Raw genomic sequence first — 18,224 nt, forward strand, 5'->3', positions numbered from 1 at the left:
GAACTAAGTTCCCGCGCCGATCCTTGGGTCCACTGGTCCTTTATTCAGCTCGCCCTCATCAGTCACAGGTGTCCAGATTGCCTGATCATCTGCAAGCTTGTAGCTGCGTGGGTGTGCTGCTCTCAGCGCGAGCAGGGGCGTGTCCGAGCGTGCTGTCAGCGAAATTTTCAGGTGCTCCTACAGAGGAGGGAGACGCAGACAGTGCAAGCGCCATAACAGGTGAGTCTTCAATCAATCCATGTTTATTTATATAGCCCTAAATCACAAGTTTCTCAAAGGGCTGCCAAAAACGACATCCGCGGTACAGAGCCCACATAAGGGCAAGGAAAAACTCACTCCAGTGGGACGTCGGTGACTATGAGAAACCTTGGAGAGGACCCCATAAAAATATGTTTTCCCACTGTACTACAATTCACACATTTTGTTATTTATTTTCTTTTTCATGTTATTGTTTATCAATTTAGGTACACATTTTTGCCACTGTACTACAATGCATGCATTTGTTTATATATATTTTTTTCATGTTATTGTTCATTAATTTAGGCAAATTAGTATTACATTACTACTCAAAGTCATATTGTTTAAACCATGTAGAACGTAACATAGAATCATGTTTAATGGATCATCATTGTTTTATTATTGGGAGCAAATAGTCATACAAGCCCTGTACTACTGTATCACCTGGCTTGATTTTTTGTCATTAAAATAAATATTTAAAAAAACAATAGCACTTTTTTGCCAGCTAAATTTCTAAAATGTGCTTTAAAAATATTTTTTGCCGCTGTTCTACAATTCACAAATGTTTTTATTTATTTTCTTTTTCATGTTAATGTTTATCAATTTAGGTAAAACAAAATTGCCACGGTGCAACAATGCATGAATTTGTTTATATTATTTTTTTTCATGATATTGTTCATTAATTTAGGCAAATTAGTATTATATTACTATTCAAAGTCATATTGGTCAAACAATGTAGAACGTAACATAGAATCATGTTTAATGGATCATCATTGTTTTATTATTGGGGGCAAATAGTCATTCAAGCCCTGCATTTGTTACGACTCGGAGTAAGGAGAGGACCCAGATGCAGAGAAGAAGTTCAAAAAAATAAAGCTTTTATTTTGAAACAACTTTTTACCTCCAATGCAAAAACTTTTTCACAAGTATAATCAACACGCGGAAAAATAATTGAGGATAAACAATTAACTTAAAATCACTCCACAAAAATGAGGAATACTAATCTAAGGAAATTCCAACAAAAAAGAATAATAATAAGAATAAATGAAAAGCGCTCCAACAGGAGGAAAAAAAACACCAAAACGACCTATATATAAACACTAACTATAAATAACAAAAAATCTCTCAATCAATGAGGCAATAAATTCGAAATTTGGAAAAACAAAAACTCACCAATTAGGAAGACGAAGGATAACCAAGGACGCTCGAGGGAGGAAAAAGTAAACTCAAAAATACAGCAAAAACTAGGGTAACTAGGAAAACAGGAGCAAGACAAGGAGCTAATCAAGGACATGGACATGGACGCTAGAAAGGCACGATAGACGAGACGATCTGGCAAAGGACAAACGGAGAAGTGAGCTTAAATAGGACGTGGGAGTGATGGGGAACAGGTGGAAACAATCAGGAATCAGGGATGACGTCAGACTGGTGAAACAAGAGGGTAGCTTTTCAAAATAAAACACGTAAATCACAAGACAGAAAAACCAGGACAAGACTATACCTTCACCGCGGTGTGACAGCATTACTGTATCACCGGGCTTGATTTTTTTGTCATTTAAATAAATATTTAAAAAAAAAAATAGCACCTTTTGTCAGCTAAATTCCTAAAATGTGCTTTAAAAATATTTTTTTTCCACTGTACTACAATTCACACATTTTTTTATATATTTTCTTTTTCATGTTATTGTTTATCAATTTAGGTTAAAAAAATAATTGCCACTGTACTACAATGCATTTGTTTATATATATTTTTTTCATGTTATTGTTCATTAATTTAGGCAAATTAGTATTATATTACTATTCAAAGTCATATTGTTCAAACTATGTAGAAAGTAAAATACAATCATCATTATTTTATTTATGGGACTAAATAGTCATTGCACTAAAGTATCACCTGACTTATTTAAGTATATATTATTCATTTTTAATGAGTTTGATTTGGTGATGCAGTTCTGAAAGTATTCATTTCTTCATACGGCAGGGGTGTCCAAACTTTTTCCACTGAGGGCCGCACACAGAAAAATTAAAGCATGCGGGGGCCGTTTTGATATTTTTCATTTTCAAACCATAACAAAATATGTGGGTTTTTAAAATGTATTTTACCTTTAGTGGTCCCGGGGACCATAAAGGGTCTCAGTTATTAAAATGTTAAAAATAGGTCAAATTTGTATTAATTTTTTTTTATTCAACGCTTACAGTAAATCTCAATATCAACTTTAAAAAAAAAAAAAGGTTTTATGGCTTTTTTGTCCAAAACATATTTGTTTTTTTAATAGTAAAACTGAAATATGCAGTATTTAGTAATTAGTGCCCGAAAAGATCAGTGATGGATTTTATTTCTTTATTATTTTTTGAGTAATCACAGTGAAAATATAAATAAAATACCAATAAATATATTTGGGATCCAAAAGTGATACATTTTTTAAGTTTTTTTTTTAACTTTCAACACTTAAGTTACGAGATCATCTTCAGATATATCTGTCCATTTTACGTTTTAACTATTATTTTGTTTGTTTTATGCTCTTTTGTCAAAGGAAAGTTTGTTTTTATATGGCAACTACACAACATATGCAATATTTACCACATAAAACATTTTAAAGCGAATTTTTTGAACTAATTGGAGCTTTGAAAATAATTCATTATAACATGGATTTTTTTTTTTTGTCATTATTTTTCGTTTTGAGCAATGGCAAAAAAATAAAAAATAAATAATTGATTGATTGAAACATTTATTAATAGATTGCACAGCCTGCACGGCAGCTTTGTGTCAACATTGCAACTTTTTCTCAATAGATTTCACCTCATTCCAATATTTTTAATGCCCTTTTTTTGTTTTTGCAATAGCAATTCCAGAATGTGTGGCGGGCTGGTAAACAATTAGCTGCGGGCCGCACTTTGGACACCCCTGTCATACGCCGTTTATTTCGCCTTTTAACCATCAACTTGTCTTCCTTAAAAAAAGAACATTGTCCGACATTGTATGTGCAAAACGTTCCCACCCATTCCAAGACGAGAGGGGGAGTGGGACTCCCATTGAGGACATACAGTAAAGTCAAGCCCCTCCTCTGAGAGTGAGAGCTCCTCTGCAAGTTTACTTTTGCCCATTCTCATTTTCCCCCTCAACACACACACACACACACACACACACGCAGGCGGGTTTCCTGCAAAACCACACATGCACACACATGAAAGAAACCTATTGGATGCTCCCAAACAACAGCTGTGGATCATTTTATCAAACATTTATTTGGGTCGCATGTTTCTTTTTCTTTCATGTGGAGTTTTTCCCCCCCAGTTTTTGGGACGGTGCACGTTTGCAAGGGAGACATGAATGACTTTGTTGTTAAATAAGTCACTCAGCTGGACTGAAGGATCGCAAGGTAAGCTTTTAACTGTTTCCGTGCAATATTTGGCAAACAAGCTTGGGAAGTCGTCATGGTGAATAAATGGCTTGTTTAAAGTCCTACTGAAATGAGATGTTCTTATTTAAACGGGGATAGCAGCTCCATTCTGTGTGTCATACTTCATCATTTCGCCATATTGCCATATTTTTGCTGAAAGGATTTAGTAGAGAACATCGACGATCAAGTTCGCAACTTTTGGTCGCTATTAAAAAAGCCTAGCCTGTGCCGGAAGAAGCAGACGATGTGCGCGTGACGTCACGGATTGTAGAACTCCTCACATTGTTTACAATCATGGCCACCAGCAGCTAGAGCGATTCGGACCGAGAAAAGACGATTTCCCAATTAATTTGAGCGAGGATGAAAGATTTCTGGATGAGGAAAGTGAGAGTGAAGGAAAAAAAAAAAGACTAGTGGTGGTCAGAGGGAGCGATTCAGATGTTATTAGACAAATTTACTAGGATAATTCTGGAAAATCCCTTATCTACTTATTGTGTTACTAGTGTTTTAGTAACACAATTTTTTCTAGACAAGAAAAAATTGCATTATTGGCTTTATTTTAACAAAAAAATCTTAGTGTGTGGCGGATCGGTACTTATCAGAGGCCGTATGGTACCGAATATGATTCATTAGTATCGCGGTACTATACTAATACCAGTGACGTGCTGTCAGGGGAGGCAAGTGAGGCAGTGCCTCATCTGCCACCAGGTGGCTTAACCATGAGATGTTCCAAAACAAAGTAATAAAATAAAATACGTTTTCAGATTTCTCTTTGGGTTTATGCTTTCCATGTGATTTTGGTTTGGTTCCTGCATATTTTGATAATTTTCATGGTAGAAATCGCGGAAATTCCATGTTTCTTGATCAAAACAATGCAGCAGATGAGAAGTGAGGCAGACACAGGCGGTGCCTCCACGGCTACACACAGTGTGTATTGGGCGCGTGCTTGTTGCCATGTTGAGAAAGGCTGATCTTGAGGCAGCAAGTACCTCTGCCTCAAGGTAGGGGGCGATATATTGTCAATTTGCAGTTCAATGCCTCAGCAGTACTCTGACTCGCCACACTGGGAGAAGTGGGGGCGCTCAAGCTAGCAGACACAGGTCTCTCCACAGGAAGCCAGAATTTTTTATTTTATTTTTTTTTTTAACTGAATTTATAACAAACATGACATTTTTATCGGAGTAAGCCAGCGTTTGTGGGTGTGTTTTTTTCAGATGCAAAAATAGCTTAGTGATTTATCACATATATTAGATTGTAGAAGTTTTTTTTTTTAGTTTTTTTTACCCTTCACGTTCATATTTCGCTGTGTTTGTTGCATTTTTGTTGAATTTGGCTTGAATGTAAAATATGTCGATTGAGAGGGAGTGTGACGTTTATATGTTCTCAATATTCAGGGTTTTATCGTTCGTAGAAAAAGTTAAAAATTCCATTCCGTTTTTAAGACGGTCTGTCGTATAATTTTTAACATTCAATCAGACTTTATTGTGAGGGTTTTGTATTAGTTTTCCTAAAAATAGATATACCAGCCCCCAGACACTTTTTTTTTTCTCTAAATTTGGACCCCGAGTCAAAATAATTGCCCAGGCCTGAGCTAAATGATTTGATTAAAATATTATATATATATATATATATATATATATTTATATATAATAAATGATATATATTACATTATTTATTATTATTATTGTCTATTGCAGTGGTTCTCAAATAAGGGTACGCGTACCCCTGGGGGTACTTGAAGGTATACCAAGGGGTACGTGACATTTTTTAAAAAATATTCTAAAAATAGCAACAATTCAAAAATCCTTTATAAATATATTTATTGAATAATACTTCAACAAAATATGAATGTAAGTTCATAAACTGTGAAAAGAAATACAACAATGCAATATTCAGTGTTGACAGCTAGATTTTTTTGTGGACATGTTCCATAAATATTGATGTTAAAGATTTCTGTTTTTGTGAAGAAATGTTTAGAATTAAGTTGATGATGTCAAGGTGTGGACTATGGGGTGTTTGTTTCCCCGAGATGCAAGTAAAGTTGGATCGGTCATGATTTTATTCTAACTCTCACAAAAAGGTACAAAACTAAAGGCGCGCACAAAGGCGGAGAACAAACTAGACTAGTGAAACAAAAACTAGCACTTGGGCAAAAAACTATGAACATGAAACAAATAAACACTTCCTCTGACAAGAATACACAAAACTCACGTGACGAGAAACGAGCAGCAAGAAAACTATGGCAGCATGACAATGGCATGAGTAGTAAGGATATCAGATAGCATGGGTGTCCAGTAGGTAATTTCGCCAAGCCGACTGCCTGGCAACTGCAAGCTCAAATAATACCGACCTGATTAGTGACAGCTGCGCGAGTGCAAAACGTGAGAAACTAATGAGTAGTAAGGATATCAGATAGCATGGGTGTCCAGCAGGTAATGTCGCCAGGCCCACTGCCTGGCAACTGCAAGCTCAAATAATACCGACCTGATTAGTGACAGCTGCGCGAGTGCAAAACGTGAGAAACTAATGAGTAGTCGTGGAAACAAAACAAGCAAGAGTGCACAACCAGGAACTAATGAGTCCAAAAAACAAACAGCACATGGCCAAACAAAAGCATGATCAACAGACATGACACATGAATCCAGATGGATATCTATTACAATCCCCAAAGAGGGCACTTGAACGTGATGATTACTTCTATGTGTAGAAATCTTTATTTACAATTGAATCACTTGTTCATTTTTCAACAAGTTTTTGGTTATTTTTATATCATTTTTTTTTTTTTTTCGGAGTATAAGTCGCTCCGGAGTATAAGTCGCACCTACCGAAAATGCATAATAAAGTCACACAGAGGGGGGCCGCATGAACAACTTTATCACTGGGGCGGTATAGCTCGGTTGGTAGAGCAGCCGTGCCAGCAACTTGAGGGTTGCAGGTTCGATTCCCGCTTCCGCCATCCTAGTCACTGCCGTTGTGTCCTTGGGCAAGACACTTTACCCACCTGCTCCCAGTGCCACCCACACTGGTTTAAATGTAACTTAGATATTGGGTTTCACTATGTAAAGCGCTTTGAGTCACTAGAGAAAAGCGCTATATAAATATAATTCACTTCACTGTTACAAATATGCGCCACACTGTGAACCCACACCAAACAAAAATGACAAACACATTTTGGGAGAACATCTGCACCCTAACACAACTTAAACACAAGAGAATAAATACCCAGAACACCTTGCAGCCCTAACTTTCCCGTACAACAATATACACCACTTCAACCGACGCAAGTAGGGAGGGTGGGGGTGTGGGGGGTTGGTGGTAGCGGTGGTGTGTGTAATGTTAGGGCTGCATGGGATTCTGGGTATTTGTTTTGTTGTGTTTATGTTGTATTACGGTGCAGATGTTGTCCTTAAATGTGTTTGTCATTCTTGTTTGGTGTGGGTTCACAGTCTGGCGCATATTTGTACCAGTGTCAAATTGTTTTTTTTTACGGCCACCCTTAGTGTGACCTGTGTAGCTGTTGATCAAATATGTCTTGCAACATCACACGTGTCCACTGCATAGCCAGATGCAAAAAATAACTGGGCTTGCACGCTATCTGTACAGGATGTAGTATTGTTGGTTGGGTAAAAATCGGCAGGGATTTCTAGAGAATGGATGCCTTGAAATTAAGGGTACTCCCGGAAAAATTGGGAACGTTGGCAAGCTCCGTTCATATTAAACTCGCGGGCCGCACCTACAATAAATTGTCATATTGAAGTGCGGGCCGCAAAATAACGTCTCGCGGGCCGCAATTCGCCCGCGGACCGCATATTTGAGACCCCTGATCTATTCTATCATGTGCCTGTACTTAATGTTATCCCATACTTGCCAACCCTCCCGGATTTTCCGGGAGACTCCCGAAATTCAGCGCCTCTCCTGAAAACTTCCCGGAAGAAATTTTCTCCCAAAAATCTCCCGAAATTTCAGCGTAGCTGGAGGACACGCCCCCTCGAGCTCCATACGAACCTGAGTGGGGACAGCCTGTTTTCACGTCCGCTTTCCTTTTATATAAACAGCTTGCCTGCCCAATCACGTTACAACATCTACGGATTTTAATTAAAAACTTCACACACGAGGAGACGAAGCAGAAAAACGAGGAAGTTACAGCCATGGCGACACCGTCTGTAATAGAGTGATTCTATGTTGTCTGTCGCCATCTCCTGGTGAATGTTGGCTATAGCGTTATGGGGTTGCTTTTTGATTGGCCAACGATTTATGTGGTGTTGTGCACCTGACGGCAAGTGACTCTCGCCAGTACGCAAACGGCAGAACAAATGTTACTCAAATAGTGAAAGGTAAGTGTTGTTGTTGGTTTTTTTTTGTAACCAGCAAGAACAGTACAGTTAGTAAAACAACTGTGTTTTTTTTACTGTGTATTTGATAGGTGCCGTCTGAAATTCAACTATTTATTTTATTTATATGTGTAATAGAATAAATATATATAGCTAGACTTCACTGAAAGTCAAGTATTTCATACTGGGTTGGTAGAGTGGCCGTGCCAGCAACTTGAGGGTTGCAGGTTCGATTCCCGCTTGTGCCATCCTAGTTACTGCCGTTGTGTCCTTGGGCAAGACACTTTACCCACCCGCTCCCAGTGCCACTCACACTGGTTTAAATGTAACTTAGATATTGGGTGTCACTATGTAGAGCGCTTTGAGTCACTTGAGAAAAGCGCTATATAAATATAATTCACATCACAATTCACACATATAAATATAAATATATGAAATACTGGAGTTGGTGAATTGTAGATGTAAATATACTCCTCCCCTCTTAACCACGGCCCGCCCAAACCACGCCCCCAACCAGGCCTCAGCTCCACCCCCGACCACGCCCCCCACCCCACCTCCCGAAATCGGAGGTCTCAAGGTTGGCAAGTATGTGTTATGCACCAGATGTGAGGTGAATTAGTCTGGCAGGCACGCAGTTGTGTTTATTTTAGGACAGGTGCAACAACACGGGGCCGTGCCAAAACATACGAAGGGCCATGTGTCGCTCCGCCTCCAAAAGCCCCGCGCAAATTAAAAAGTCTTGCAAATAAAAACCAAATCAACGAGGTCTTTATCGTCTCATCAGTGCCAACCTCGAAGATGTCTCCCGGCGGCGTGTGCATCCTGGCCGCCGCGCTCTCGGCCCTCCTGGCTCAGGGGGGCCAGGCCTGTCCCAGGAGTTGCAACTGCTACCAGGCCAACGAAGTCCACTGCACTTTCCGCTCCCTGCTCACCGTCCCGCCCGGGCTGCCTGCGCACACACGCCGCATCAACTTGGGGTAACGGCCTCACGCCAACTTTGTCAAATGCTGTGTGGTGTTTACTGTGGAGAGGAAGTGTCGAACCACAGCAGAGTGAAACTACAAACCCCGTTTCCATATGAGTCGGGAAATTGTGTTAGATGTAAATATAAACAGAATACAATGATTTGCAAATCCTTTTCAAGCCATATTCAGTTGAATATGCTACAAAGACAACATATTTGATGTTCAAACTGATAAACATTTTTTTTTGTGTGCAAATAATCATTAACTTTAGAAATTGAGGCCAGCAACACGTGACAAAGAAGTTGGGAAAGGTGGCAATAAATACTGATAAAGTTGAGTAATGCTCATCAAACACTTATTTTGAACATTCCACAGGTGTGCAGGCTCAGTCTTTCACAAGAAAGACTGAGCACCCTTTGTCCACAACTGCGTGAGCAAATAGTCAAACAGTTTAAGAGCAACCTTTCTCAAAGTGCAATTGCAAGAAATGTAGGGATTTCAACATCTACGCTCCATAATATCATCAAAAGGTTCAGAGAATCTGGAGAAATCACTCCACTTAAGCGGCATGGCCGGAAACCAACATTGAATGACCATGACCTTCGATCCCTCAGATGGCACTGTATCAAAAACCGACATCAATCTCTAAAGGATATCACCACACGGGCTCAGGAACACTTCAGAAAACCACTGTCACTAAATACAGTTTGTTGCTACATCTGTAAGTGCAAGTTAAAGCTCTACTATGCAAAGCAAAAGCCATTTATCAACAACATCCAGAGACTCTGTTGGCTTCTCTGGGCTCGAGATCATCTAAGATGGACTGATGCAAAGTGGAAAAGTGTTCTGTGGTCTGACGAGTCCACATTTCAATTTGTTTTTGGAAATATTCGACATTGTGTCATCCGGACCAAAGGGGAAGCGAACCATCCAGACTTTTATCGACGCAAAGTTCGTCGATAACACTCTGTTATCGATGAACACGCACAGCCACTCTCCCACTGCGTGGCGCAGTGGGAAAGTGGCCGTCCGCAACCCGAGGGTCCCTGGTTCAATTCCCACCTAGTACCAACCTCGTCACGTCCGTTGTGTCCTGAGCAAGACACTTCACCCTTGCTCCTGATGGGTGCTGGTTGGCGCCTTGCATGGCAGCTCCCTCCATCAGTGTGTGAATGTGTGTGTGAATGGGTAAATGTGGAAGTAGTGTCAAAGCGCTTTGAGTACCTTGAAGGTAGAAAAGCGCTATACAAGTACAACCCATTTAAAAGCCAGCATATGTGATAGTATCAATTAATCAATCAATGTTCATTTATATAGCCCTAAATCACTAGTGTCTCAAAGGGCTGCACAAACCACTACCACATCCTCGGTAGGCCCACATAAGGGCAAGGAAAACTCACACCCAGTGGGACGTCGGTGAAAATGAGGACTATGAGAACCTTGGAGCGGACCACATATGTGACTTATGGGGGTGCATTAGTGTCCAAGGCATGGGTAATTTACACATCTGTGAAGGCACCATTAATGCTGAAAGGTACATGCGAAAGCCATTTATCAACAACATCCAGAAATGCCGCCAGTTTAATTATTATTTGCAAAAACAGTAACGTTTATGAGTTTGAATATCAAATATCTTGTCATTGTAGCATATTCAACTGAATATGGGTTGAAAAGGATTTGCAAATCATTGTATTCTGTTTATATTTACATCTAACACAATTTCCCAACTCATATGGAAACAGGGTTTGTAAAAAAAAAAAAAAAATGATAGTAAATTGTTTTGTTTTTGTTTTTTATCCCGGTGGGGCTTGGGGTGCACATGTAGGTTCAACAGCATCGGCAGGATCAATGACACCTCACTGGCCGGGTTACAGAGGTTAGAGCTTTTGATGCTGCACAGCAATGACATCCACCAGCTGCCGGATGCACTGTTTAGAGACCTGACAGCGCTGCAGGTGAGTGGGGACAAGAAGCAATACATCACTGGTAAATGATCACGGGCTGGTTCTTGTCGAACCCCGATCCCAGGAAAATAAGATGCATTCTGTCATATGGCAGATTCCAATCTAGATTGGGCAGGTCAGGGGTGTCCAAACTGTTTCTACTGAGGGCTGCACAATGAAAAATGAAAGCATGTAGAAATCAGTTTGAGATGTTTGAGTTTCAAAGCCAATACAATTTATTGATTTTTTTTTAACTCTTAGGGTTTCCCTAAAGTTTGGTCCCAGGGAACCAGAAGTGTCTGGGTTCTAAAAATAAGCCACATTATATATGTATATATATATATACGTATATATATAAGTTAGGTCAAGAAAAAATGTAGAACCTATGTCATCCCCACAAGCCTGTTTTGGAGGTTTCCCTGCTCTTCAGGGAAATGTATTAATCAATAATATTTCTATCAAAAATTTGCCAATATATATACATACCGTCCCTATATATGTATATATATATATAAAATAAATTCCCTGGTGTCTGTTGCCGTCACCTCCCCTCAGCCACCCATAACAGCCGTTGAGAAATATTGTTCTTAAAATGTTCAACAATGTGCTCACGCATTTGTTCACAAATATATATATATCTATATTTTATATATATATATATATATATGTAAAATAAATGTTAAATATAAATGTGAAATTTTAAATATGATTGTTAAATGTAAACATTAATATGATAATGAAATTTAAATAAACATCCATCCATCCATCCATCCATTTTCTACAGCTTATTCCCTTTGGGGTGCGTGGAGGGCACTGGTGCCTATCTCAGGTGCACTCGGGCGGAAGGCGCCGTACACCCTGGACAAGTCACCACCTCATCACAGGGCCAACACAGATAGACAGACAACATTCACACACTAGGGACCATTTAGTGTTGCCAATCAACCTATCCACAGGTGCATGTGTTTGAAGGTGGGAGGGGCCTATCCCCAGGTGCATGTCTTTGGAGGTGGGAGGGGCCTATCCCCAGGTGCATGTCTTTGGAGGTGGGAGGGGCCTATCCCCAGGTGCATGTCTTTGGAGGTGGGAGGGGCCTATCCCCAGGTGCATGTCTTTGGAGGTGGGAGGGGCCTATCCCCAGGTGCATGTCTTTGGAGGTGGGAGGAAGCCGGAGTACCCGGAGGGAACCCACGCAGTCACGGGGAGAACATGCAAACTCCACACAGAAAGATCCCGAGCCCGGGATTGAACTCATGACGACTCAGGATCTTCATATTGAGAGGCAGATGGACTAACCCCTGTACCACCGCGCTTCCCTATCTCTGTACATATATAAACAAATATATTTCAGATTTTCTTCGTTTTTTTCCGACTTACAATGTGTGTTAAAATCTTGATCCGTCTCCTGCTAACAAGCACGGTTTTCCCCATAATGAGTACGGTTTTTGATCATCCAGCGGTAAAAATGACGGTTTTACATTAAAAATGATTACCTTAAAAATCAAAGTTACATAGCGAAGCAAAAGTACTTTACTGTGTATTGCGGTATTATCTCTTGTTTGATATCACCATCTGCTCCTTCACAGATTCTTAAACTAAGCTACAACAAGCTGACAGAGATCCCTTCATCCCGGACTTTCTCTGGCCTAACCTCGCTACTGCGTTTGTACTTGGATCACAACCGTCTCCAGTACATCCACCCCCGGGCTTTGCTGCAGCTGCCAAGCCTCCGTCTGCTCCGTCTGCAAGGAAACAGGCTGCAGCAGCTTCATCCCCACGCTCTCTGCACAATTTCCCTACTCAACACTTACTACTTTTCTACACTCAGGTCAGTAGCAAGTCCACAAGTGGCTTTGTTTGGACTCTAAAATTCTGGTGTATACAAACCCCGTTTCCATGTGAGTTGGGAAATGGTGTTAGATGTAAATATAAACAGAATACAATGATTTGCAAATCCTTTTCAAGCCATATTCAGTTGAATATGCTACAAAGACAACATATTTGATGTTCAAACTGATAATAATTAACTTAGAATTTCATGGCTGCAACACGTGCCAGAGTAGTTGGGAAAGGGCATGTTCACCACTGTGTTACATCACCTTTTCTTTTAACAACACTCAATAAACGTTTGGGAACTGAGGAAACTAACTGTTGAAGCTTTGAAAGTGGATTCTTTCCCATTCTTGTTTTATGTAGAGCTTCAATCGTTCAAAAGTCCGGGGTCTCCGCTGTCGTATTTTACGCTTCATAATGCGCCACACATTTTCCATGGGAGACAGGTCTGGACTGCAGGCTGGCCAGGAAAATACCCGCACTCTTTTTTTACGAAGCCACGCTGTTGTAACATGTACTGAATGTGGCTTGCTGAAATAAGCAGGGGCGTCCATGAAAAAGACGGCGCTTAGATGGCAGCATATGTTGTTCCAAAACCTGTATGTACCTTTCAGCATTAATGGTGCCTTCACAGATGTGTAAGATACCCATGCCTTGGGCACCAATGCACCCCCATACCATCACACATGCTGGCTTTTCAACTTTGCGTCAATAAAACTCTGGATGGTTCGCTTCCCATTTGGTCCGGATGACACCATGTCGAATATTTTCAAAAACAATTTGAAATGTGGACTCGTCAGACCACAGAACACTTTTCCACTTTGCATCAGTCCGTTTTAGATGAACTCGGGCCCAGAGAAGCCGGTGGCGTTTCTGGATGTTGTTGATAAATGGCTTTCGCTTTGCATAGTGGAGTTTTAAACTTGCACTTACAGATATAGCGACAAACTGTATTTAGTGACAGTGGTTTTCTGAAGTGTTCCTGAACCCATGTGGTGATATCCTTTAGAGATTGATGTTGGTTTTTGATACAGTGCCGTCTGAGGGATGGAAGGTCACGGTCATTCAATGTTGGTTTCCGGCCATGCCGCTTACGTGGAGTGATTTCTCCAGATTCTCTGAACCTTTTGATGATATTATGGAGCGTAGATGTTGAAATCCCTAAATTTCTTGCAATTGCACTTTGAGAAAGGTTGTTCTTAAACTGTTTGACTATTTGCTCACACAGTTGTGGACAAAGGGGTGTACCTCGCCCCATCCTTTCTTGTGAAAGACTGAGCATTTTTTAAGGAAACCTTTTTTATACCCAATCATGGCACCCACCTGTTCCCAATTAGCCTGCACACCTGTGGGATGTTCCATATAAGTGTTTGATGAGCATTCCTCAACTTTATCGGTATATATTGCCACCTTTCCCAACTTCTTTGTCACGTGTTGCTGGACTCAAAATCTAAAGTTAATGATTATTTGCAAAATAAAAAAGTTTATGAGTTTGAACATCAAATATGTTGTCTTTGTAGCATATTCAACTGAATATGGCTTGAAAAGGATTTGCAAATCATTGTATTCTGTTTATATTTACATCTAACACAATTTCCCAACTCATATGGAAACAGGGTTAGTATATGTATTAATGTCAATTTGTCAGAGAGATTCTGTTTCAGTTGCCTAAAATGTTCGTTTTTTTGTAATTCTTATTTTAATACATTTATGGCTCTAAAAAAAACTGCCGGGATATTTTACGGAGAACTTTTAACCTCATGTCCACAATGGCATTGTCAATGCAAAAATGCTAAAAAAAAGAGTAGTGCCCAGACGTGGGAACGAAAATCACTTTCCAGACACTTTTTCCCGGTTCACCTTATGGCCTCTTACTGCAGCATTAATGTATTCCATCTCTTTTATTTCCATGCAGGCACTTGGACGTGTCCAACAACAGTCTAAGCACCCTGCCAGGGGCCACCTTTAAGACGGCCCCCATGCTGGAAACACTATCACTGCATGCCAACCCCTGGAGCTGCGACTGCAGGATGAGTTGGTTCCCCGCCTGGCATTTTGTTCACCGAGGTTACTATCATTCAGTAGATAAGGTTCCAATTTTCCTAACAATGTGGTCACTTTGCATGTTGTCCTTCAATAACGGCCATTTCTTATTTAGTCACTTGCATGTTTTCCTTCAAATACGGCCATTGCTTGTTTTGTGACTTGCATGTTGTCCTTCAAAAACGGCCATTGCTTGTTTTGTCACTTGCATGTTGTCCTTCAAAAACGGCCATTGCTTATTTTGTCATTTCCATGTTGTCCTTCAAAAACGGCCATTGCTTATTTTTGCGACTTGTATGTTGTCCTTCAAAAACGGCCAATGCTTATTTTGTCGCTTGCATGTTGTCCTTCAAAAACGGCAATTGCTTATTTTTGCACTTGCATGTTGTCCTTCAAAAACGGCCATTGCTTATTTTGTCGCTTGCATGTTGTCCTTCAAAAACGGCCATTGCTTATTTTGTCACTTGCATGTTGTCCTTCAATAACGGCAATTGCTTATTTTGTCACTTGCATGTTGTCCTTCAATAACGGCAATTGCTTATTTTTGCAATTGCATGTTGTCCTTCAAAAACGGCCAATGCTTATTTTTGCGACTTGTATGTTGTCCTTCAAAAACGGCCATTGCTTATTTTGTCGCTGCATGTTGTCCTTCAAAAACGGCCATTGCTTATTTTTGCACTTGCATGTTGTCCATCAAAAACAGCCATTGCTTATTTTATGACTTGCATGTTGTCCTTCAAAAACGCCCATTGCTTATTTTGTCACTTGCATGTTGTCCTTCAAAAACGGCCATTGCTTATTTTGTCACTTGCATGTTGTCCTTCAAAAACGGCCATTACTTATTATGTCACATGCATGTTGACCTTCAAAAACGGCCATTGCTTATTTTGTGACTCGCATTTTGTCCTTCAAAAACGGCCATTGCTTGTTTTGCAACTTGCATGTTGTCCTTCAAATAGGGCCATTGCTTATTTTGTGACTTGCATGTTGTCCTTCAAAAACAGCCATTGCTTATTTTGCAACTTGCATGTTGTCCTTCAAAAACGGCCATTGCTTATTTTGTCACTTGCATGTTGTCCTTCAAAAACGGCCATTGCTTATTTTGTCACTTGCATGTTGTCCTTCAATAACGGCAATTGCTTATTTTGTCACTTGCATGTTGTCCTTCAATAACGGCAATTGCTTATTTTTGCAATTGCATGTTGTCCTTCAAAAACGGCCAATGCTTATTTTTGCGACTTGTATGTTGTCCTTCAAAAACGGCCATTGCTTATTTTGTCGCTGCATGTTGTCCTTCAAAAACGGCCATTGCTTATTTTTGCACTTGTATGTTGTCCATCAAAAACAGCCATTGCTTATTTTATGACTTGCATGTTGTCCTTCAAATACGGCCATTGCTTATTTTGTCACTTGCATGTTGTCCTTCAAAAACGGCCATTGCTTATTTTGTCACTTGCATGTTGTCCTTCAAAAACGGCCATTACTTATTATGTCACTTGCATTTTGTCCTTCAAAAACGGCCATTGCTTGTTTTGCAACTTGCATGTTGTCCTTCAAATAGGGCCATTGCTTATTTTGTGACTTGCATGTTGTCCTTCAAAAACAGCCATTGCTTATTCTGCAACTTGCATGTTGTCCTTCAAAAACGGCCATTGCTTATTTTGTCACTTGCATGTTGTCCTTCAAAAACGGCCATTGCTTATTTTGTCACTTCCATGTTGTCCTTCAAAAACGGCCATTGCTCCTTTGTCACTTGCATGTTGTCCTTCAAAAACCGTCATTGTTTATGTTGTCCTTCAAAAACGGCCTTTGCTTATTTTGTCACTTGCATGTTGTCCTTCAAAAACGGCCATTGCTTATTTGTCACTTGCATGTTGTCCTTCAAAAATGGCCATTGCTTATTTTGTCACTTGCATGTTGTCCTTCAAAAACGGCCATTGCTTATTTGTCACTTGCATGTTGTCCTTCAAAAACGGTCATTGTTTATTTTGTCACTTGCATGTTGTCCTTCAATAACGGCCATTGTTTATTTTGTGACTTGCATGTTGTCCTTCAAAAACAGCCATTGCTTATTTTGTCACTTGCATGTAGTCCTTCAATAATGGTCGTTGCTTATTTTTGCACTTGTATGTTGTCCTTCAAAAACGGCCATTGCTTGTTTTGTCACTTGGATGAATGTTGTCCTTCAAAAACGGTCATTGTTTATTTTGTCACTTGCATGTTGTCCTTCAAAAACGGTCATTGCTTATTTTGTCACTTGCAGGTTGTCCTTCAAAAAACGGCCATTGCTTATTTTTTCACTTGCATTTTGTCCTTCAAAAAACCGTCATTGTTTATGTTGTCCTTCAAAAACGGCCTTTGCTTATTTTGCAACTTGTATGTTGTCTTTCAAAAACAGCCACTGCTTATTTTGTCACTTGCATGTTGTCCTTCAAAAACGGCCATTGCTTACTTTTGCAACTTGCATGTTGTCCTTCAAAAACGGCCATTGCTTATTTTGCATCTTGCATGTTGTCCTTCAAAAACGGCCATTGCTTATTTTTGCAACTTGCATGTTGTCCTTCAAAAACGGCCATTGCTTATTTTGTCACTTGCATGTAGTCCTTCAATAACGGTCATTGCTTATTTTTGTACTTGCATGTTGTCCTTCAAAAACGGCCATTGCTTATTTTGTCACTTGCATGAATGTTGTCCTTCAAAAACGGCCATTGCTTATTTTGTCACTTGCATGTTGTCCTTCAAAAACAACCATTGCTTATTTTGTCACTTGCATGTAGTCGTTCAATAACGGTCATTGCTTATTTTGTCACTTGCATGTAGTCCTTCAAAAATGGCCATTGCTTATTTTGTCACTTGCATGTTGTCCTTCAAAAACGGCCATTGCTTAATTTGTCACTTGCATGTCGTCGTTCAAAAATGGCCATTGCTTATTTTGTGACTTGCATTTTGTCCTTCAAAAACGGCCATTGCTTGTTTTGCAACTTGCATGTTGTCCTTCAAATAGGGCCATTGCTTATTTTGTCACTTGCATGTTGTCCTTCAAAAACGGTCATTGCTTATTTTGTCACTTGCATGTTGTCCTTCAAAAAACGGCCATTGCTTATGCTCGAGAAAAAGAACGGGTCGGCATCAGGAACGCAAATAGAAACACGAGTCACTTTCTGACTGATTGATGAGCCTCTAATGTCTTGTCACGCTGTCAAATCCCGCCTGATGGTTGACATATGCATTTGCATTTAAATACGTGGTTGCATTTTTGTATACTTTTGACGTCTGTTGCCAACTGATTTTTTTCTCTAACAATGTGAATCTGTAGTCTATTTCTGGCTTTCAAGAGGGTGTTAAAAAACGGCAGGAATTTCAAATGTCTCTCTGAGACATGCCAGACTTAACCTCCCATGACTAATACATATTGGCAGCATTGTGTGCAGGCAGTTGAAACAAAGGCTAAAGCTTGCAGTGGAATAATTA

General features: G+C 39.9%; 1 protein-coding gene across 1 annotated transcript in view; it reads left to right on the forward strand.

The window, feature by feature from the left end:
* Nucleotides 1-3,360: 3,360 nt before the first annotated feature.
* LOC133538477 (matrix-remodeling-associated protein 5-like) overlaps nucleotides 3,361-18,224 on the forward strand; it is a 44,519-nt gene continuing 29,655 nt past the window's right edge. The window contains exons 1-5 of the mRNA XM_061880132.1: nucleotides 3,361-3,617; nucleotides 8,754-8,946; nucleotides 10,760-10,889; nucleotides 12,464-12,705; nucleotides 14,626-14,777. Of these exons, the coding sequence (XP_061736116.1) occupies nucleotides 3,569-3,617; nucleotides 8,754-8,946; nucleotides 10,760-10,889; nucleotides 12,464-12,705; nucleotides 14,626-14,777 (766 nt within the window). The 5' untranslated portion in view covers nucleotides 3,361-3,568. The remainder of the gene's footprint in view (nucleotides 3,618-8,753; nucleotides 8,947-10,759; nucleotides 10,890-12,463; nucleotides 12,706-14,625; nucleotides 14,778-18,224) is intronic.

The sequence above is a fragment of the Nerophis ophidion genome, linkage group LG19 (genome assembly GCF_033978795.1).
Source record: "Nerophis ophidion isolate RoL-2023_Sa linkage group LG19, RoL_Noph_v1.0, whole genome shotgun sequence".
Taxonomy (NCBI): domain Eukaryota; kingdom Metazoa; phylum Chordata; class Actinopteri; order Syngnathiformes; family Syngnathidae; genus Nerophis; species Nerophis ophidion.